At 44.2% G+C, this 22,357-nt stretch overlaps 1 protein-coding gene across 2 annotated transcripts; it reads left to right on the top strand.

The window, feature by feature from the left end:
* Nucleotides 1–11,262: 11,262 nt before the first annotated feature.
* On the top strand, nt 11,263–15,551 carry LOC136143855 (antigen-presenting glycoprotein CD1d-like). Of its 2 annotated transcripts, none has more exons than XM_065901535.1 (5): nt 11,263–11,929; nt 12,289–12,492; nt 13,209–13,487; nt 14,213–14,315; nt 14,412–15,551. In XM_065901535.1, exons 1-5 carry the CDS (start codon nt 11,353–11,355, stop codon nt 14,431–14,433), a joined length of 1,185 nt encoding a protein of 394 aa, XP_065757607.1. In that variant the 5' UTR covers nt 11,263–11,352; the 3' UTR covers nt 14,434–15,551. The 2 variants fall into 2 exon arrangements, with proteins under 2 accessions (XP_065757607.1, XP_065757597.1); XM_065901525.1 differs by having other exon boundaries at nt 12,214–12,492.
* The last annotated feature ends 6,806 nt before the right edge of the window (nt 15,552–22,357 follow it).

Here is a 22,357-nt window from a genome sequence, read left to right as displayed (position 1 = left end):
TGGAGAAGGAAATGGCAACCAGCTCCAGTGTTCTTGCCTAGAAAATTCATTGGACAGAAGATATCTGATGGGCTACAGTCCATGGGGTATGAAACAGTCATACATGACTGAAAGACTTGGCGCATGCACACACACACACACACACACGTAATTCTGATGTTCAGTAAAGTTAGAGAATCCCTGTTTATAGGTACTGTACATTGCTATGCAACAGATTCCTCAGAATGCAAAATGAAATGTTGGTTTGCGGTTAGTTAGGGAAGGCCTCCAAGAGGGAGGGGAAATGGAAGCCAGAAGTAGAGACCCCCTGAAGTGAACCCACAAGGGCACTGATCAGGAGACAAGGATCTCCTCTGACTCACTTCATTCCTGTGCCAAAAGGGGACTCTAATGTCTGTTGTGATCACCTGCAGATTGAATGTCTGTGTCCTCTGTCCTCTGTTGAAAACCGAATACCCAAGGTGATGGCTTTAGATGGTGAGTTCTTTGGGAGGAGATTAAACCTTGAGGTCTGAGCTCTCATGAATGGGATTATAAAAAGTGTCCTTGTCTATATATAGCACAGGGAACTCTACTCAATACACTGTTGTGATCTGTATGGGAAAAGATCTCAAAAAGAATAATATGTATATGTATAACTAAATCACTTTGCTGTACCCCTGAAACTAAAGCAACATTGTCAATCGGCTATACTTCAGTACAAATCATTAAAAAGGTGTTTGTCTTCTCCACCACTTGAGAAGAAAGACACAGCAAGAATATGCTGTCTATGAACCAGGAAGTGGACTCAGTTGATCTGGTAGTTCTCAGCCTCAATTGTGAGAAAAAAAATTTCTCTTGTTTTTAAGCCACCCAATCTATGGTATTTTGTTATAGTAGCCAAGTGGACAAAGATAGATAATCTTGGAAATGCCTTGGGAAGTAATGTGTACAAATGTGTGGCAGTTCACAATGCTTGTAAAAATGTAGTGCCTGTAAACAGTTTATGGTACCATGCTGACCTCAGGGGATGCTCTTCCCCTTTGCTTCCTTGAGCAGTGTCTAGATTTTGAACAATTCCATTGGTCTTCTATAGTTTTCAGGCATGTGTGTTAATGTCCTTTCTGAAATCTTTTCCGGCATGCTTCAGCATGAATTTACCATAACTCTGGTTCATTGTTTTAAATAAATAAATTAATTAATTAAGTTTGCTTTTTGGCCACACTGGATCTTCTCTGCTGTGTGCAGGCTCTCTCCAGCTGTGCGGAGCAGGAGCTCCTCTTCCCTGTGGTGCGATGGTTCCTCGTTGCACTGGCTTCTCTTCCTGGGGACCACGGGCTCTAGGTGCTCAGGCTTGTAGTTTGGGGCATTGGCTTAGTTGCTCCATGGCATGTGGAATCTTCCTGGAATGAACCTCTGACCCTCGCATTCACAGGCAGATTCTTCACCACTGGACCACCCTGGAAGTCCTGCTCTGGTTCATTTTTAAGCAACTTTGATTTGTTTTGGAAGTAAGTGTTTATTTTTCCAGGAAAATTTGTCTCCTTCCTTTAGATACTCAGTTCAAGACATTTCAGAAAATCCTTCGAATTCATTTCAGAATATTTATTCTCTTTATGGATATTGTGTTCCTTATTGAGTGCTGTGCTGAAAGTCAATTTATTGACCCTTAAGTCGCACTTCATTTTAAACTCTGACAATCAGTGAAATTCCTCTAATCATATCTTCAGAGTGAGCACCATGTTAAACACGCTTTCAGTAGAGGACCCTGGAGAGATAATGTTGGCGGGAGGCACTCTCCTGTAGCTTCCACCTGCAGCGGGTCAGGTCAGTGGAGTGGGTGAGAAGGCAGCCTGTGGGTGCTGCCCCAGCCACATGCCCAGAGCTCATGGACACTCAGCAACCTTGCAGCTTCGGCCTGGCAGCCACCTTCCCATGGAAACCAGCACTCTGAAGGCTTCTGCCCCTCCCAGTGCCCCATCCTCTCTTTGGATGCTCACAAGGCCGGTGCTAAAATCATCTCCTGCCCAGAGCTTTCTGCTGAGTCTCACTCTCTCTGTCTGCCCTCACCTGGGGTCTGGAGAAAGGCTTTCAGCTTGTCTGGTGAGTGCAGACCAGCTGTGCCCTGAACAAACCTCTGAACTCCTGTGTTACCCAAGGGGCTGAACTGCACCTTCTCCAAGGAGATCTATTCTTTAGCGTGTTGTTCTTTTTCATTCTCTTAGTCATGTCTGACTCTTTTGCGACCTCATGGACTGCAGCATAGCAGACCCTCACTATCTCCCAGAGTTTGTCCAAGTTCATGTCCATTGAGTCGGTGATGCCATCCAACCATCTCAACCTCTGCTGTCCCCTTCTCCTTTTGCTTTCCATCTTTCCAAGCACCAGGGTCTTTTGCAATGAGTACTCCAGCCTTGGGGAGGGATAATCCTTCCAACTATATTCTGCCTTAGATTTTCCCTTTCAGCCCTAGAGTTCCATGTGGAGTTTTCTTAATCTTTCCCACTATTGTTTCATAATTCTATTAAAGTTCATCTATTAAATTCTAAGTTCATCTATTTAATTGTATTAAAGTACATATGTTTAGCTCACTGTGTGGTTTCTATTTCCTAATTGAACTCAGGTCATACATATGCCTACTCGACCATACACAGGAAATCTGAACTTTCCTAAGCTATTTCTTGACTTTTCTTTTGTTCATAAGTCTATGGCATGGAGTTGACCTACTTTGCTGTGTGGTTTAGCTCTTCCTCCAAGAGTTCAGATTTCATGTTCTCTGCAAAACCATCCCCAGGAGTCATTAGCTGCCCCACTTTTAGTGCACCTGCTCGTCTCATTCACAGGGACTTATAGTTGAGAGGGGTGTGGTGAATAGTTTGACCAGGACAGGTGTTAACTGTCCCGTGTTCTGGCTCAAACTTTCTGTTAATTTATTATTTTCTATATGTGCTGTGCAGTTGCTCAAACTACCAGACAGTTGCACTCATCTCACATACTATTAAAGTATGTTCAAAATTCTCCAAGCCAGACTTCAGCAATATGTGAACCTTGAACTTCCAGATGTTCAAGCTGGATTTAGAAAAGGCAGGGGAACCAGAGATCAAATTGCCTACATCCACTGGATCATTGAAAGAGCAAGAGAGTTCCAGAAAAACATCTGCTTCCACATTATTGAATATGCCAAAGCCCTTGACTGTATGGATCACAATAAACTGTGGAAAATTCTTGAAGAGATGGGAATACCAGCCCACCTGACTTGCATCCTGAGAAATCTGTATGCATGTCAGGAAGCAACGGTTAGAACTGGACATGGAACAACAGACTGGTTCTAAATAGGAAAAGGAGTACGTCAAGGCTGTATATTACCAACCTGCCTATTTAACTTATATGCAGAGTACATCATGTGATGCCAGGCTGGATGAAGCACAGGCTGTAATCAAGACTTCTGGGAGAAAGATCAATAACCTCAGGTATGCCGATGACACCACCCTTATGGCAGAAATTGAAGAGGAACTGAACAGACTCTTGATGAAAGTGAAAGAGGAGACAGAAAAAGTTTGCTCGAAGATAAACCTTCAGAATACTAAGATCATGCCATCTGGTCCCATCACTTCATGGCAAATAGATGGGGAATCAAATGGTTGACTTTATTTTTCTGGGCTCCAAAATCACTGAAGATGGTGATTGCAGCCATGAAATTAAAAGATGTTGACTCCTTGGAAGGAAAGTTATGACCAACCTAGACAGCATATTAAAAAGCAGAGACATTACTTTGTCAACAAAGGTCCATCTAGTCAAGGGTATGGTTTTTGCAGGGATCATGTATGGATGTGAGAGCTCGACTATAAAGAGAGCTGAGTGCGGAAGAATTGATGCTTTAGAACTGTGGTGTTGGAGAAGACTCTTAAGAGTCTCTTGGACTGCAAAGAGATCCAACCAGTCCATCCTAAAGGAGGTCAGCCCTGGGTGTTCATTGGAAGGACTGATGTTGAAGCTGAAACTCCAATAGTTTAGCCACCTGATGCAAAGTGTTGACTCATTGGAAAAGACCTTGATGCTGGGAAAGATTGAAGGCAGGAGGAGAAGGGGACGACAGAGGATAAGATGGCTGGATGGCATCACCAACTCAATGGACATGAGTTAGAGTAAACTCCGGGAGTTGGTGATGGACAGGGAGGCCTGGCGTGCTGCAGTACTTGGGAACGAAAAGATTCGGACACGACTGAGTGATCAAGCTGAACTGATCTGAGTGGTTCAACCCTGGCTCTTCCGGCCTTCTTCCTGGGACTGGCCTCTACCTTCAGGTTACATAAATCTTCCCACTCCCATTACCCACTCCTGTATTCTCTTGTCCCTTTGATCTTCCTTTGTCTTCTGTGTTCATTAACGTCCCTCATTTTCAGCTGAGATACAGTGATGGGGAAGTATTTATTCTCTGAAACATCTTTTACTTCCCCTGGCTGAATCTTCACAAGACTTGCCTTCTTCTTTTACTGATGTTATTGCATCATCTCTGTGGTAGTGTTACCCTGTGTTTGTCCCTGCTTTTCACCCTGCAGAACCATCTTTCCTCTTTTCTAGTGAAAATCAGGATTATCCAGTGACACCTCCCTTTTCTTTGCTCTCCGGTTATTCATGACCTTTGTACACCTTTCCATCTTCCCCCAAAATATAGAAACTTTCCAGCCCTCCAAAAATCCTTCTTGTCGCTTTGCTAACAGTACCTCAGACCCTTGGTCTCATGCAAACACTGCTCTGCTTTCTGTCTCTAGAGATTTGTTTCACCAACCTGAGAAATTCATATACATGGAATTGTGCTTATTGTTTTGAAAATCATCCCTATCATTGCTTGTATCAGTAGTAAATTCCTTTTCAGTTTTATGTAGTACAGTATTTTCTTGTCTGAACATACCATGACCATCCATTGACCTACTGATGAAAGTTTTGGGATTCTTAGGAATAAGACTGCTGTGATCCGATGTGTATGTCTTTTTGTGGACTTAGGTTTTTATTTATTTTGGGTAAATACATAAGAATGGACTTGCTGAGTTGAATGGTAAGTGTATTCAACTTTTTGACCCATTGGTTATTTAAAAGTGTGTTGTTTAATTTCCAAATATTTGGAGGTTTTCCATGTGCCTTTTAGTTATTAATTTTTCATTTGATTTCCTTTGGTCAGAAAACATACTCCATGTGATGTCAATCCTTTAAAATCAGCTGAGACTTTTTTTAGGCCCAGTATGTGTCGATCTTGGTGAATGTTCTATGTGCATCTGAGAAGAATGTGTAGTCTGCTGTTGTTGCATGGACTGTTCTATAAATGTCAGTTAGGTTGTTGGTAGATACTGTTCTTCAAATCTTCTAGATTTACTTTTTTTAAACTTTCTATCTGATCTGTTACTGAGATTGTTGTTGTTCAGTCCTCAGTTTTGTCTGACTCTTTGCATCCTCATGGACTGCAGCACGCCAGGCTTCCCTGTCCTTCACCATTTCTCAGAGCTTGCTCAAACTCATGTCCATTGAGTCAGTGATACCATCCAGCCATCTCATTATCTGTCGTCCTTTTCTCCTCCTGCCTTCTATCTTTCCCAGGGTGTTTTCCAGTGAGTCACCTCTTCACATCACGTGGCCAAAGTCTTGGAGTTTCAGCTTCAGCATCTGTTCTTCCAATGAATATTCAGAATTGATCGGTTTGACCTCCTTGTAGTCTAAGGGACTCTCAAGAATCTTCTCTAATACCACAGTTCAAAAGCTTCAATTCTTTGACACCCAGCCTTCTTTATGGTCCAACTCTCATATTCACATATAACTACAGGAAGAAACTTAGCTTTGACTATATGGATCTTTGTTGGCCAAGCAATGTCTCTGCTTTTTAATATGGTGTCTAGGTTGGTCATAGCTTTTTTTTCCAAGGAGCAAGCGTCTTTTAATTTCATGGCTGTGGTCACCATCTGCAGTGAAATCTCCAACTATAATTAGGGATTTATCTATTTCCCCTGCATTTCTGTGCACTTTTGATTATGGATTTTGAAGATTGTTTTCTTGATGAGTTGACTTGTTTTTTTTTTTTTTTTTGTCAAGCAGCTTGCAGGATCTTAGTTTTCTGACCAGGGATTGAATCCAAACCTTAGCAGTGACAGCACTGGGTCTTAACTGCTAGATCTCCAGGGAATTCTCATGATTGACACTTTTACCATTATTAAATGCCTCTTTGATTTCTGATATTCCTTATCCTGAATTCTACTTTGTCTGAGATTAAAATAGTCACTCTTACTTTTTTATTACTAGAGTTTACTTGGTATGTCTTCTTCCAGTTTCTGTTTTTAACCTATATGTGTCTTTATTCTTAAAGTATGTTTTCTGTGTCTAGCAAATAGTTGAGTTTTGCATTTTAATTCATTATGACAATTTCTGCTTCTTGACTAGAGTGTGTTGACCATTTTTAAAGTTAATGATTAAATTTTTGACATGGGTTAAGTCTAGTTTCAGGCCATTTGTTTTCTATTTGTCCCATCTGTGGTTGTTATTCATTCACTATGTCGTGTCCACCTCTTTGAGACCCCGTGTACTGTGGCATGCCAGACTTCCCTGGCTTTCACTATCTCCCAGAGTTTGGTCAAACTCATGTCCATTGAATCAGTTGATGCTATCCCACTGTCTCATCCTCTGTTGCCTCTTTCTCCTCCTACCGTCAATCTTTCCCAGCATCAAGGTCTTCCCCAATAAGTCAGCTCTTCACTTCACATGGCCAGAGTATTGGGGCTTTAGTTTCAGCATCAGATCTTCCAATTCAGTTTAGTTCAGGATTAATTTCCTTCAGGATAATTCAGGGTTGATTGGTTTGATCTCCCTGCATTCCAAAGGACTCTCAGTCTTTTCCAGCACCGCAATTCCAAAGCATCAATTCTTTGGCATTCAGCCTTCTTTATGGTTCAACTCTTACATCCATACATGATTTCTGGGAAAACCATGGCTTTGACTAGGTAGTCTGTTGTTGGCAACGTGATATCTCTGCTTTTTAACATGCTGTTCATGTTTGTCACAGCTTTTCTTCCAAGGAGTAAGTGTCTTTTAATTTTGTGGCTACAGTCACCATCCACAGTGATTTTGGAGCCCAAGAAAATAAAATCTGCCACTGTTACCACTTTTTTCCCTTTCTATTTGCCATGAAGTGATGGGACCGGATGCCATGATCTTCATTTTTTGAATCTTGACTTTTAAGCCAGCTTTTTAACTCTCATCTTTTACTCTCATCAACAGTCTCTTGAGTGTCTTATTGTTTTCTGCCATTAGAGTGCTATCTTCTGCATGTCTGAGGTTGTTGATATTTCTCTCAGCAGTCTTGATTCCAGCTTGTGATTCATCCAGCTCAGCATTTCCCATGTGCTTTGCATAGATGTTAAATGAGGAAGGTGACAACGTACAGCCTTGATGTAGTCCTTTCCCAATTTGAAACCAGTCCATTGTTTCATGTCCAGTTCTAACTGTTGCTTCTTGACCCTCATGCACTTAACCAGGAGACAGGTTAAGTGGTCTGGTATTATCACCTCTTTCAGAATTTTCTGCAGTTTACTGTGATTCACACAATCAAAGGCTTTATCATAGTCAGTGAAGCAGAAGTAGGTGTTTTTTTGGAATTCCCTTGGTCTCTCTATGATTCAATGAATGTTGGCAATTTGATCTCTGGTTCCTCTGACTTTTCTAAATCTAGCTTAAACATCTGGAAGTTCTCAGTTTTTGTGCTGTTGAAACCTAGCTTGAAGGGTTTTGACCTAAGTAGCATGTGAAATGAAAGCAGTTGTACAGTAGTTTGAACATTCTTTGTCATTGCCCTTCTTTGGGATTGGGAAGAAAACTGACCGTTTCCAGTCCTGTGAGCACTACTGAGTATTCCAAATTTGCTGACATATTGAGTGCAACACTCTAACAGCTTCGTCTTTTAGGGTTTGAAATAGCTCAGCTGGAATTCCATCACCTCCACTGGCTTTGTTCATAGTAATGGTTCCTAAGGCCCAATTGACTTCACACTCCAGGATATCTGACTCTAGGTGAGTGACCGCACCATCATTGTTATCTGGGTCATTAAGAAACGTTTTTGTGTAGTTCTTTTGTGTGTTCTTGCCACCTCTTCTGACTCCCTTCTGCTTCTGTTAGGTCTTACCATTTCTTTGCTGTATCATGCCCATCCTTGCATGAAATGTTCCTTTGATATCTTCAAGTTTCTTGAAGAAATTGTTAGTCTTACCCCTTCTATTGTTCTCCTCTATTTCTTTGCATTGTTCACTCAAGAAGACTTTCTTACCTCTCCTTGCTATCCTTGGAACTCTGCATTTAGTTGAGTCTTTCCCTTTCTCCTTTGCCTTTCACTTGTTGCATCTGTAGATTTCCCTTTTTAGGATTCTATTTTTTATCCATTAGTGACTTACAGGCATGCCTCTTTTTAAAACTTTTTAAAGGTATTTCCCTAGGATCTTGTTTGTTTTCAATGTATTGCTGGCTACCTTTAAATAATATTATGTTGCTTCCCATATGCAGTTCCCAGGTGGCTCAGTGGTAAAGAATCTGCTTGCCAATGCACGAGATGTGCGAGATATGGGTTCGATCCCTGGGTTGAGAAGATCCCCTGGAGAAGAAATGGCAACCCACTCCAGTATTCTTGCCTGGGAAGTCCCATAAAAAATCCCATGAGAAGAGGAGTCTGGTGGGCTATAATACATAGGGTCGCAGAGTTGGACACGACTACCATGCATGTGTGCCCTTCATATATATTGTAAGGACTATGCACAAGATATTTTCATTTCTCCCTTCCTGTTCTTTGTTGTCATAACGTTTAGTTATTTTTTGGCCTTGGTGCATGGCATTTGGAACTTTAGTCCATGAAATCTGATCCAGAGAATCAGACCTGAGCCCCTTGAATTTGAAGCACTGAGTCTTAACCACTGAACTGCCATGGAAGTCCCAAAGTTTATTTTTTTCTTTTTGAAGAAACATAAACCTATTTTTTAAATTTTTTTGGCATTTAGTATTTTAAGTTTATTTTTAAAAAATTTATTACTGTAGAGTTGTTTTTCAATGCTGTGTTAGTTTTTAATGTACAGTGAAGTGAATCAGCTATAGATACACACATATCCCCTCTTTTTTGGATTTCTTTCCCATTTAGTTCACCAAATTTCAGTTCAGTTCAGTTCAGTTGCTCAGTCATGTCCAACTCTTTGCAACCCCATGAACGCAGCACGCCAGGCCTCCATGTCCATCACCAACTCCTGGCATCCACCCAAACCCATTTCCATTGAGTCAGTGATGCCATCTAACCATCTCATTCTCTGTCACCACCTTCTCCTCCCACCTTCAATCTTTCCCAGCATCAGGGTCTTTTCACATGAGTCAGTTCTTCACATCAGGTGGCCAAAGGATTGCAGTTTCACCTTCAGTATCAATCCTTCCAAAAAATATTCAGGACTGATTTCCTTTAGGATGGATTGGTTCATTCTCCTTGCAGTCCAAGGGGTTCTCAAGAGTTTACTCCAACCCCAGAGTGCAAAAGCATCAATTCTTGGGCTGTCAGCTTTCATTATAGTCCAACTGTCACATCCATATATGACTAATGGAAAAACCATAGCTTTGACTAGATGGACCTTTGTTGGCCAAGTAATGTCTCTGCTTTTTAATATGCTGTCTTAGTTGGTCATAGCTTTTCTTCCAAGGAAAAATTAATTTCATGACTGCAGTCACCATCTGCAATGATTTTGGAGCTCCCCAAAATAAAGTCTGTCACTGTTTCCTTTGTTTCCCCATCTATTTGCCCTGAAGTGATGGGACCAGTTACCATGATCTTAATTTTCTGAATGTTGAAGCCAACTTTTCACTCTCCTCTTTCACTTGCATCAAGAGGCTCTTCAGTTCTTCTTCACTTTCTGTCAGAAGTGTGGTGTCACCTGCATATCTGAGGTTATTGATATTTCTCCTGGCAATCTTGATCCCAGCTTGTGCTTCATCCAGTCCAAAATATTGCATGGTGTACTCTGCATATAAGTTAAATAAGCTGGGTGACAATATACAGCCTAACTAAGACTATTTATCAAACTTCCCCAAGAGCAGGATAATTAAGAGAGGATGCTGGGCCCTGCCCAGAGCACATATTTCTCAAAGTCAGGAGACCTCCCAGACCACACATGTGCAGAAAAGGTTCTTTGGAGGCCAAAGGAGAGTTATGTCAAGGGATATTCTACCCAGATGCCTTTTCAGTAAAATCCATCTTGGCTAAGAGATGCATGGGCACACATAGGAGGCTCTTGAGATATACCAAATATGGACTGTGAAAGAGGCAAATTCAATTGATTGGCCAAAGGAAAACTGGAAGAAATGCCCTTTACTATCAGAGTAATTCAAACTGCCAGGAGGGTGGGACTCAGAGGCTCCCTCTCCTTGAGTCATCCTCTGCCTCTTGTACTGTCCTGCTTTCCTCTCAATAAATACCTTACTTGCTCCAGTACTTTCTTTCTTTGTGGGAATTCTTTCCTGCAAAGCTGGAGGCCAGGGCCCTTGTCCCTGACCACTGGTCTACTGGCTAGGCTCTGGTGTTCTCACCACTGCAACCCAACCTCAGTCTCTGGCTGGGAACCCCAGCCCTTTTGGGAGCTGTTGCAGGCTGAGATCCCTGAGATGACCCTGACCGGGGATTCAACCAACACCCCTGCATTGCAAGGTGGATTCTTAACCACTGAACCACTAGAGAAGTCCCTTATTATTTTATATTAAGGTGATGTCTGCACTCCTAGACATTTTGGAAAACCAAAAATGTAAAAGAAATTAAAATCTTCCATAATCTCTTTGCCTAGAGACATCCATTGCTTGCCTCCCACTCGAAAACTTTGGTTTAAAACACATGGTAGACGTTATACCATAGATATAAATTTATGTCCTGTTTTTAAAACTGAAATAGCAGTTGTAAAGTGTTTTCCACATGCTATCTGTAGCTCTACATTGGAAAAAGAGATTTAGAGAAGCCGGTTGTGAGAAACATACTTAAGTGAGTGGCTGTGACCACGGTTCTTTGCAGCTCAGATACCTAATGAGAGGGACTATTTGGCAGATGAAAAAGGGATCCTGGACAGGAGGAGGTGGAAAGCAAGTCCCCTGAGAGCCAGAACCAGAGTCCCGCCTGCCTCCAGGCTTAAGAATTGGCCAGCCACAGGGTCAAGTTCAGGCTTTTGGCAACCCGGAAACCAGGGGTGTGTGGGCGGGCGTTGGGGAAGGACCGGGCGGGGGTGGGGGCCTCCCCCACCTTCGAGGTCCCAGAGCAGAGCTAGGACGCGGGGTGCTTGCTGTTTCTGTTCTTTTGGCTTCTTCCCCGGACTTGGGGGAGTTTTGAGGATGAGTGGAACCGGGGCTCCCGGGCAGAGGGCGGCGAGAGGGAGGCGAGCGGGGAAAGCGGCGGACGCTCGCGGCGGGCGGGCTCAGACTGATACACCTCGGGAAGCCGGGAGCTTGACCCACCAGCCCGAGAACCTGCTACCCCCTGCCTCCAGCTGCTTGGCCCCTGGAGACCGAGCTCGATTCCGAGGCAGCAGACATCACCCTTTCTTCCCAAACCTAGCTGTTTGTTTGTTTCTGTTGCTCTTCCTTCTCCCTTCTGTGCTCTCCCTCCCGTGCCCCCGGTTCCTCCGATCTGTATTGTCTCCAGAGCCGCAAACGTCTTACTCCTTCCGCGGCCTCCAGATTTCCTCCGTCGCCAACCGCAGCTGGACGCGCACGGACGGCCTCGGGTGGCTGGGGGAGCTGCAGCTCTATACTTGGCGCAATGAGTCGGACACCGTCGGCTTCCTGAAGCCTTGGTCTCAGGGCACATTCAGCGAGCAGCAGTGGGAGCAGCTGCAGCACACTTTTCAGGTTTATCGAAGCAGCTTCACCAGGGACATCTGGGAATTCGTCGACATGCTGCACGTCGACTGTGAGCTGAGGGATGGGATCGTGTCCAGCTGCCCAGGGGGAGACAGTGGATGCTGAAGCCCAACCGGGAGGTTCTGGCCCCCGTGATTGTCTCCTGTCTCCCTTTTGGGTCCCACTTCTGCCTGAGAGGTCCCAGCTTGAGTCCTCAAAATACCCCTTGTTCATCCCGCTGCAGGTCACCTATTTCTGAACTTTGGGGTCTTCAGTAAAACCCTCACACCAATTTCTTCAATTCCTTTCAGTCTTCTAAGCTCTTCATCCATCTCTTTCTATTCCTCTCCTCAGATCCTCTTGAGATCCAGATAACTTTAGGATGTGAGTTACTTCGGAGGAACACCTCTGAATGCTTCTTTCGTGCAGCATTTCAAGGAAAGGATGTCCTGAGTTTCCAAGGAATGTCTTGGGTGCCAGCCCCAGATGCCCCCTCTTGGAGCCAAGATCTCTGCAAGGTGCTCAATCGGGACCAGGGGACCAAGGAAACAGTGCACTGGCTCCTCCATGACGTCTGGCCCGAATTGGTCAGAGGCCTCTTGCAGACGGGGAAGTCCGAGCTGGAGAAGCAAGGTCAGCTTGCTTTTGTGACCTCCTCCCCTCCACTCCACTCTGGGGCTCCATCTGGGGTTTTCATTCCAAGGTTCACACCCCTTTAAACATCACAGAAAGAGAAGGAGATGGATAAGGTGTGAGGGTATTTAAGCATTCCACAGGCATTAACTGGGTATTTTTTGGGTTCCATGAATTGAATTAAAGAAACCCTGGGGATCAATCAGGATGTGTACTTGAGGAGGGAGAGGAGAAGGCAGATGAACAGTTAATGCAGTGTCCTGGTGGGTCAGATGGTAGAGTTTGCACACAATGCAAGAAATCTGCATTAGGTTTGATCCCTGGGTTGTGAGGATGCTCTGGAGAAGGAAATGGCAACCCCCTCCAGTACTCTTGCCTGAAAATTCTCGTAGACAGAGGAGCCTGTTGGGCTATAGTCCATGGGGTTGCGAAGAGTCCGGCATGACTGAGTGACTACCACTTAGAAACATGCTACATATGTTATAGCTGAACACAGGGTGCTCTGGGATTACAGAGTAGGGGCATTTACAGGAGAATGGATCAGGGAAGGGAATGGGGATGGGGAAGGCTTTCCCAGAGAAGCTAATACAAACGGATTGAAATGGTGGGAGTTCATCTCCAGAAGTAGAAATGTAGGACTGATGAGCCTGCTGTGAAGTCCAGAGCCACTGATGCAGAGTCTCACTTTAGATCCCTCATTCTCGTGTTGAATACAGTGAAGCCGGAGGCCTGGCTGTCCAGTGGCCCCCCTCCCCGGCCTGGCCACCTGCGGCTGGTCTGCCACGTCTCAGGATTCTACCCAAAACCCGTGCGGGTGACGTGGGTGAGGGACGAGCAAGAGGAGCCTGGCACTCAGCAAGGAGATGTCATGCCCAACGCTGACTCGACTTGGTACCTGCGAGTAACCCTGGATGTGGAGGCTGCAGAGGCAGCTGCCCTGAGCTGCCGAGTGAAGCACAGCAGCCTGGGAGACCAGGACATCATCCTGTACTGGGGTGAGGAGGAAGTGGGAACAGGAGGAGGTGGTCCTCAAGCCCAGAGAGATGGCCTGGGGAAGGGGAGGGAAATGACACCCCAGCCAGCAGTGATAGAAGGAGGGGATTCCCCAAGGGGAGGAATAAAGATCTGAACTCAAAAAGGATTGATACGAGGTGTTCAGTATAAAAGAAAGAAGAGATTAAAATCCCCACAGATCCCGAGGTAGGTGGCAAGTACAGAATCCCAGGAAGATTTGTTCCCTAGAAGCGGGAACTGGACACTTTGAAAGGCAGGGTACCAAAGGTAGGTGTGGTTTATTGAGTACTTTCTCGTTGTGAGCTGAATACTCTGCATACAGCAAAGTATGTATGAACAATCATCCCCACTCTCCTTTGAGCAGGTACTGTTGTTTTCATGTTACAGATGAGAATTGAGGCTAAGCTAGGTCAGACTGCCCTGAGTCTCATCATTAGAAAGCAGAAGAGCTGGATTTAGACTCGGGTTTGGACTAGCTGTGACACTAGTGCCTGCCTCCAAATGTGTATGAGTATATGCTGAAGTGAACGGAATTCTAGATGCCCAGACCCCAAGAAAAGATGGGGTGTCTATAAACTTCACAGGAATACAAGTGGGCACATTAGATAGGACAGGAAATAAGCATCTGGCATGCTCACACGTGTTTACAGTAGGGGACCTGATGCAGATTCCCGGACTGAGACACACCCTATGTTCCCCCACACAGATGGGAACCGTGTCTCCACGGGCTTGATTGTCGTCCTGGTAATACTGGTGGTGTTCGTCCTTCTGGTGGTTGGAGGCTTAGTCTTCTGGTTTAGGAAGCACCGGTAAGTCTCTCCTTTCCATCTCCTCCCAACCTCAATCCCTCTGCCCACATCTTCTCCTCTTCCCTTTTCCTTAATGGTGTCTGCTTTCTCTCACAGCCGCTATCAGGATATCCCGTGACTCTCCTCCCCACACCTGTCTGTCTGGACTTCAGGATCTCAGGGCTTTAGCCCTCAGAATTTGAAGGTGAAAGAGAGCTACCTTGAAGAAGCAGAGAGAGAAACCTTTGCAATATTTGGGGTGTTGTTTAGTTGCTCAGTCGTGTCTGATTCTTTGTGACCCCATCAGTTCAGTTCAGTTGTTCCGCATACCACCTTCCCTGTCCTTCTCCATCTTCTGGAGCTTACTCAAGCTCACGTCCATTGAGTCAGTGATGCCATCCAAACATCTCCTGCTCTGTCGTCCCCTTCTCCTGGCTTCAATCTTTCCTCTCATCAGGGTTTTTTCTAATGAGTCAGCCAAAATATTGGAGCTTCAGTTTCAACATCAGTTCTTCCAATGAATATTTTGGGTTGATTTCCTTTAGAATTGTTTGGTTTGATCTCTTTGCAGTCCAAGGGACTCTCAAGAGTCTTTTTTAACACCACCATTCAAAAACATCAATTCTTCAGCACTTACCCTTCTTTTTGGTCCAAATCTCACATTCATACATGACTACTCGAAAAACATAGCTTTGACTAGAGGAACCTCTGCTGGCCAAGTACCGTCTTTACTTTTTAATACGCTGTCTAGGTTTGTCATAGCTTTCCTTCCAAGGAGCCAGCATCTTGATTTCATGGCTGCAGTCACCATCTGCAGTGATTTTGTGTGGGAACCATGTTTTACTGATTTCTCAGAAATACCTCCTGGAATTTAATACTCATTCTCTCTTCCTTGCTTGCTCTCCCCCACCCTTAATTTAGACGTTCTGACTGACATGTCAGCATTAGCTAGGTGCTGTTCTGTACACAGAACAAACCCCCTTATCTTCAAAGACCTTTCCTCCAAGTCTTATATGATCACCTCCAGACCTCCAGGAGGAAGCCTCCTTGATCCCTGAATTCTAGTCTTTGCCTTGCTTTCTGCTCCTACTTAAAGACTCCAAGATAAGTTACCAATTTAAAAAAAAATATGTGCTCAGCACGTTCTTGGGGTGTTGCTTCTCTGAACGCTCTCCCTGTGCTGTCTGTCATAATACTGTGTGTTTGTATTATTCAGTGTGAAACCTCCACAGTTTTGGAGCCCAAGAAAATAAAGTCTGTCACTGTTTCCATTGTTTCCTCATCTATTTGTGATGAAGTAATGGGACTGGATGCCATGATCTTAGTTTTTTGAATGTTGAGTTTTCAATCAACGTTTTTTTGGGATGTGGGATAGTCCAAGTACACCTCTGCTGGATGACCCTAGGCCTCCCAGTTTGTGTCTGTGATGTAGAAAGTTTGTCCTGAATGATACGGTGAGAATTTAAGAAGTTTCTCTGGTAGTTCAGATGGTAAACAGTCTTCCTACAATCCAGGAGACTTGGGTTTGATCCCTGGGTCAGGGAGATCACCTGGAGAAGAGGATGGCAGCTCACTCCAGTATTCTTGCCTGGAGAACCCCATGGACAAAGGAGACAATCCATGGAATGGCATAGACTTGGTCATGACTAAACAAGAAATGCTTTCACGTTCACTTTCAGAACCTAGTTTCTATTTTGAACCTGAATTTACAAAGAGAGAATTTTAAAAGAAAGTTAGGTTGTAGGAAACAGAAATGTCTCAAATATTTACTTCATTTAACTTGATTAAAAGAGGAGACATCATAGTGTGGGTATATAATGTTGAAAAGGCTACTTTTTCGTAGTGATATTTCTCTCACGTGGCCAGTTATTTTTTTCAGAGTGGACAGAGACAGATTCTCCCACTTACAGCCATTAAATGACACTACACATGAGCTGGACTGAACCCATTTGGGCAGGCATGAGTGCTGGCGGATGGCCCAGCTACCTGCTCTATTCTCAGCCGAGATATACGAAGCAGGAAAGGCAGAGGAACAGCAGCCATTCCCGATGTGAAGAAATTTGAAGGTCAAGATTAAATCACCTGTTAGCTACCAGGGAAGTAGTTGCGTGGCACTCAAGGTCCTTGAACATCCAGGAAAAAACGACTTAACTTTTGAAGCTGGAGAAAATGAAGATTTGGCATCTTCTGTGTTGGACTTGAAGATAAAACCTAGGATGTGTATGGAAATGCAGCTATTTTCTAAATTCATGGTTTCCAAACTGGTTTCCTAAGCTGTAAGTCACATTACCTGGAAAGTTGCAAATTATGTTGGGCACCCCCTGTCAATGAGCCCTATTAAATGTGAAATCATAGGAGTGGGGCCCAGTCATCTGTGTTTTACAAACCCTCAGGTGATTCTGGGGGCTTCACAGGTGGTGAGTGTTAAAGAATCTGCCTGCCAATGCAGGAGGTACAAGAGACGTGGGTTCGACCCCTGAGTCAGGAAGATCCCTTAGAGTAGGAAATGGCAACCTGCTCCAGTATTCTTGCCTAGAAAATTCATTGGACAGAAGATCCTGGTGGGCTATAGTCCATGGGGTCAGAAATAGTCATGCGTGACTGAAAGTCTTGGCTCACACACACAGGTATTTCTGATGTTCAGTTTAAGTTAGAGAATCCCTGTTTATAGGTACTGTACATTGCTATGCAACAGATTCCTCAGAATGCTAAATGAAATGTTGGCTTGAGGTTAGTTAGGGAAGGCTTCCTAGAGGGAGGGGAAATGGAAACAGGAAGTAGAGACCCACTGAGGGGAACCCACAAGGAGACAAGGATCTCTCCTGCCTCACACTTTACTCCTGTGCCAAAAGGAGACACTAATGTCTGTTGTGATCATGCTGCCAATTAAATGTCTATGTCCTCTGTCCTCTGTTGAAAACCGAATACCCAAGGTGATGGTTTTAGATGGTCAGTTCTTTTGGAGGAGATTAAACCATGAGGTCTGTGCTCTCATGAATGGGATTCGTGACCTTATAAAAAGGGTCCTTATCTATATACAGCACAGGGAACTCTACTCAGTACCCTGTTGTAATCTGTATGGGAAAAGATCTCAAAAAGAATAATATGTATATGTATAACTAAATCACTTTGCTGTACCCCTGAAACTAATGCAACATTGTAAATCGGCTATCAGTTCAGTTCAGTTCAGTCACTCAGTCGTGTCCGACTCTTTGCAACCGCATCAATCGCAGCACGCCAGGCCTCCCTGTCCATCACAAACTCCTGGAGTTTACTCAAACTCACGCCCATTGAGTCGGTGATGCCATCCAGCCATCTCATCCTCTGTGGTCCCTGTCTCCTCCTGCCGCCAATCCCTCCCAGCATCAGGGTCTTTTCCAATGAGTCAACTCTTTGCATGAAGTGGCCAAAATATTGGGGTTTCAGCTTCAGCATCAGTACTTCCAGTGAACACCCAGGACTTATCTCCTTCAGGATGGACTGCTTGGATTTCCTTGCAGTCCAAAGGACTCTCAAGAGTCTTCTACAACACCACAGTTCAGAAGCATCAATTTTTCGGCACTCAGCTTTCTTCACAGTCCAACTCTCACATACATACATGACCAGTGGAAAAACCATAGCCTTGACCAAACTGACCTTTGTTTGCAAAGTAATGTCTCTGTTTTTTAATATGCTATCTAGGTTGGTCATGACTTTCCTTCCAAGGAGTAAGCATCTTTTAATTTCATGGCTGCAGTCACCATCTGCAATGATTTTGGAGCCTAAAAAAATAAAATATGACACTGTTTCCACTGTCTCCCCATCTATTTCCCATGAGGTGATGGGACCAGATGCCATGATCTTAGTTTTCTGAGTATTGAGCTTTAAGCCAACATTTTCACTCTGCTCTTTCACTTTCATCAACAGGCTCTTTAGTTCTTCACTTTCTGCCATAAGGGTGGTGTCATCTGCATATCTGAGGTTATTGATATTTCTCCCGGCAATCTTGACTCCAGCTTGTGCTTCATGCAGCCCAGCATTTCTCATGATGTACTCTGCACATAAGTTAAATAAGCAGGGTGACTCCAAGTACAAATCATTCAAAAAGTTTTTGTCTCCTCCACCACTTGAGAAGCAAGACGGCAAGAATATGCTGTCTACGAACCAGGAAGTGGACTCAGTTGATCTGGTAGTTCTCAGACTCCAGAATTGTGAGGAAAAAATATTCCATTGTTTTTAAGCCACCCAGTTTATGGCATTTTGTTATAGTAGCCAAGTGGACAAAGATAGATAATTTTATAAATGTCGTGGGAAGCAATGTGTACAAATGTCTACAGTGCTTGTAAAAATGTAGCGCCTGTGAACAGCCTTTGGTACTATGCTGACCTCAGGGGATGGTCTTCCACTTTGCTTCCTTGAGCAGTGTCTAGCTTCTGAACAATCCCATTGGTCTTCTACAGATTTCAGGCCTCTGTGTTAATGTCGTTTCTGAAATCTTTTCTAGAATGCTTCAGCATGAATTTACCATAACTCTGGTTCATTGCTTCAAATAAATAAAGAATTAATTAATTAAGTTTGCTTTTTGGCCACACTGGGTCTTCTCTGCTGTGTGCAGGCTCTCTCCAGCTGTGCGGAGCAGGAGGTCCTCTTCAATGTGGTGCGGTGGTTCCTCGTTGTGCTGACTTCTCTTCTTGGGGACCACGGGCTCTAGGTGCTCAGGTTTGTAGTTTGGGGCATGGGCTTAGTTGCTCATGGCATGTGGAATCTTCTGGAATGAACCTCTGACCCTCGCATTCACAGGCAGATTCTTCACCACTGGACCACCTTGGAAGTCCTGCTCTGGTTCATTTTTAAGCAACTTTGATTTGTTTTGGAAGTAAATGTTTATTTTTCCAGGAAAATTTGTCTCCTTCCTTTAGATACTCAGTTCAAGATATGTCAGAAAATCCTTCGAATTCATTTCAGAATATTCATTCTCTTTATGGATATTGTGTTCCTTATTGAGTGCTGTGCTGAAAGTCAATTTATTGACCTTTAAGTCACGCTTCATCTTAGACTCTGACAATCGGTGAAATTCCTCTAATCATTTCTTCTTCAGAGTGAGCACCATGTTAAACACGCTTTCAGTAGAGGACCCTGGAGAGACAGTGTTGGTGGGAGGCACCCTCCTGTAGCTTCCAACTGCAGTGGGTCAGGTCAGTGGAGTGGGTGAGAAGCAGCCTGTGGGTGCTGCCCCAGCCACGTGCCCAGAGCTCATGGACACTCAGCAACCTGCAGTTTCGGCCTGGCAGCCACCTTCTCATGGAAACCAGTGCTCTGAAGGCTTCTGCCCCTCCCAGTGTCCCATCCTCTCTTCAGATGCTCACAAGGCCAATGCTAAGATCACCTCCTGCCCAGAGCTTTCTGCTGAGTCTCACTCTCTCTGCCTGCCCTCATCTGGGGTCTGGAGAAAGGCTTTCAGCTTGTCCGGTGAGTGCAGACCAGCTGTGTCCTGAACAAACCTGTGAACTCCTCTGTTACCCAAGGGGCTGAACTGCACCTTCTCCAAGGAGATCTATTCTCTAGCCTGTTGTTCTTGTTTATTCTTAGTCATGTCTGACTCTTTTGGGACCTCATGGAGTGCAGCACAGCAGACCCTCACTATATCCTGGAGTTTGTCCAAGTTCATGTCCATTAGTCGGTGATGCCATCCAACCATCTCAACCTCTGCTGTCCCCTTCTTTTGCCTTCCATCTTCCCAGCATCAGGGTCTTTTGCAATGAGTATTCCAACCTTGGGGAGGGGTAATCCTTCCAACTATATTCTGCCTTAGATATTCTCCTTCAGCCCTAGAGTTCCATGTGGAGTTTTCTTAATCTTTCCCATTATCGTTTCATAATTCTATTAAAGTTCATCTGTTTAGCTCACTGTGTGGTTTCTATTTCCTAATTGAACTCAGGTCATACATATGCCTACTCTTGACCACGCACAGGAAATCTGAACTTTCCAAAGATATTTCTTGACTTTTCTTTTGCTTATAATCTATGGCATGGAGTTGACCCACTTTGCTGTGTGGTTTAGCTCTTCTTCCAAGAGCTCAGATTTCATGTTCTCTGCAAAACCATCCCCAAGAGTCATTAGCTGCCCCACTTTTAGTGCACCTGCTCATCTCATTCACAGGGACTTGTAGTTGAGAGGCGTGTGGTGAATAGTTTGACCAAGACAGGTGTTAACTGTCCCGTGTTCTGGCTCATACTTTCTGTTAATTTACTATTTTCTATCTGTGCTGTGCAGTTACTCAGACTGCATCACAATTGCACTCATCTCACATGCTAGTAAAGTAATGCTCAAAATTCTCCAAGCCAGACTTCAGCAATATGTGAACCTTGAACTTCCAGATGTTCAAGCTGGATTTAGAAAAGGCAGAGAAACCAGAGATCAAATTGCCAACATCCATTGGATCATTGAAAGAGCAAGAGAGTCAAGAAAAACATCTGTTTCCATCTTAATGATATGCCAAAGCCTTTGACTGTGTGGATCACAATAAAGTGTGGAAAATTCTGAAAGAGATGGGAATACCAGACCACCTGTCCTGCCTCCTGAGAAATCTGTATGCATGTCAGGAAGCAATGGTTAGAACTGGACATGGAACAACAGACTGGTTCTAAATAGGAAAAGGAGTACGTCAAGGTTGTATATTGTCACCCTGCCTATTTAACTTATATGCAGAGTACATCATGTGAAATGCCAGGCTGGATGAAGCACAAGCTGGAATTAAGATTGTTGGGAGAAATATCAATAACCTCAGATGTGCTGATGACACCACTCTTATGGCAGAAATTGAAGAAGAACTGAATAGACTCTTGATGAAAGTGAAAGAGGAGACAGAAAAAGTTGGCTTAAAGCTCAACATTCAGAAAACTAAGATCATGCCATCTGGTCCCATCACTTCATGGCAAATAGATTGGGAAACAGTGGAAACAGTGGCTGACTTTATTTTTCTGGGCTCCAAAATCACTGCAGATGGTGATTGCAGCCATGAAATTAAAAGATGCTGACTCCTTGGAAGGAAAGTTATGACCAAACTAGACAGCATATTAAAAAGCAGAGACATAACTTTGTCAACAAAGGTTCATCTAGTCAAGTCTATTGTTTTTCCAGGGTTCATATAGGGATGTGAGAGTTGAACTATAAAGAGAGCTGAGTGTGGAAGAATTGATGCTTTTGAACTGTGGTGTTGGAGAAGACTCTTGAGAGTTCCTTGGACTGCAAAGAGATCCAACCAGTCCATCCTAAAGGAGGTCAGCCCTGGGTGTTCATTGGAAGGACTGATGTTGAAGCTGAAACTCCAATACTTTGGTCACCTGATGCGAAGAGTTGGCTCATTGGTAAGACCCTGATCCTGGGAAAGATTGAAGGCAGGAGGAGAAGGGGACGACAGAGGATAAGATGGCTGGATGGCATCACCAACTCGATGGACGTGAGTTTGAGTAAACTCCGGATGTTGATGATAGACAGGGAGGCCTGGCGTGCTGTGGTTCTTGGGATGGTAAAGAGTCTGACAAGACTGAGTGACTGAACTGAACTGAACTGAGTGGTTCAATCCTGGCTCTTCCGGTCTTCTTCCTGGGACCGGCCTCTACCTTCAGGTTACAGAAATCTTCCCACTCCCATCGCCCACTCCTGTATTCTCTTGTCCTTCTGATCTTCCTTTGCCTTCTGTGTTCATTATCGTCACTCATTTTCAGCTAAGATGCAGTGATGGGGAAGTGTTTATTCTCTGAAACATCTTTTACTTCCTCTGGCTGAATCTTCACAAGACTTGCCTACTTCTTTTACTGATGTTATTGCATCATCTCTGTGGCAGTGTTCCCCCATGTTTGTTCCTGCTTTTCACCCTGCAGAACCATCTTTCCTCTTTTCTAGTGAAAATCAGGATTATCCAGTGACACCTCCCTTGTCTTTGCTCTCCGGTTTGCACATGACCTTTGTACACCTTTCCATCTTCCCCCAAAACATAGAAACTTTCCAGCCCTCCTAAAGTCCTTCTTGTTGCTTTGTTAACAGTACCTCAGACCCTTGGTCTCATGCAACCACTGCTCTGC

The sequence above is a fragment of the Muntiacus reevesi genome, chromosome 1, assembly GCF_963930625.1.
Source record: "Muntiacus reevesi chromosome 1, mMunRee1.1, whole genome shotgun sequence".
Classification (NCBI taxonomy): Eukaryota; Metazoa; Chordata; class Mammalia; order Artiodactyla; family Cervidae; genus Muntiacus; species Muntiacus reevesi.
This window is presented reverse-complemented; position numbering and strand designations above follow the sequence as displayed.

Excerpts from the sequence above, each read along its gene's own strand:
- LOC136143855 (XM_065901525.1), top strand. The coding sequence starts at position 11,353 with ATGAGTGGAACCGGGGCTCCCGGGCAGAGGGCGGCGAGAGGGAGGCGA. Across the intron at positions 11,930-12,213 it reads CGACATGCTGCACGTCGACT|ATCCTCTTGAGATCCAGATA; the intron begins GTGAGCTGAGGG and ends TCCTCTCCTCAG. Across the intron at positions 14,316-14,411 it reads TTCTGGTTTAGGAAGCACCG|CCGCTATCAGGATATCCCGT; the intron begins GTAAGTCTCTCC and ends TTTCTCTCACAG.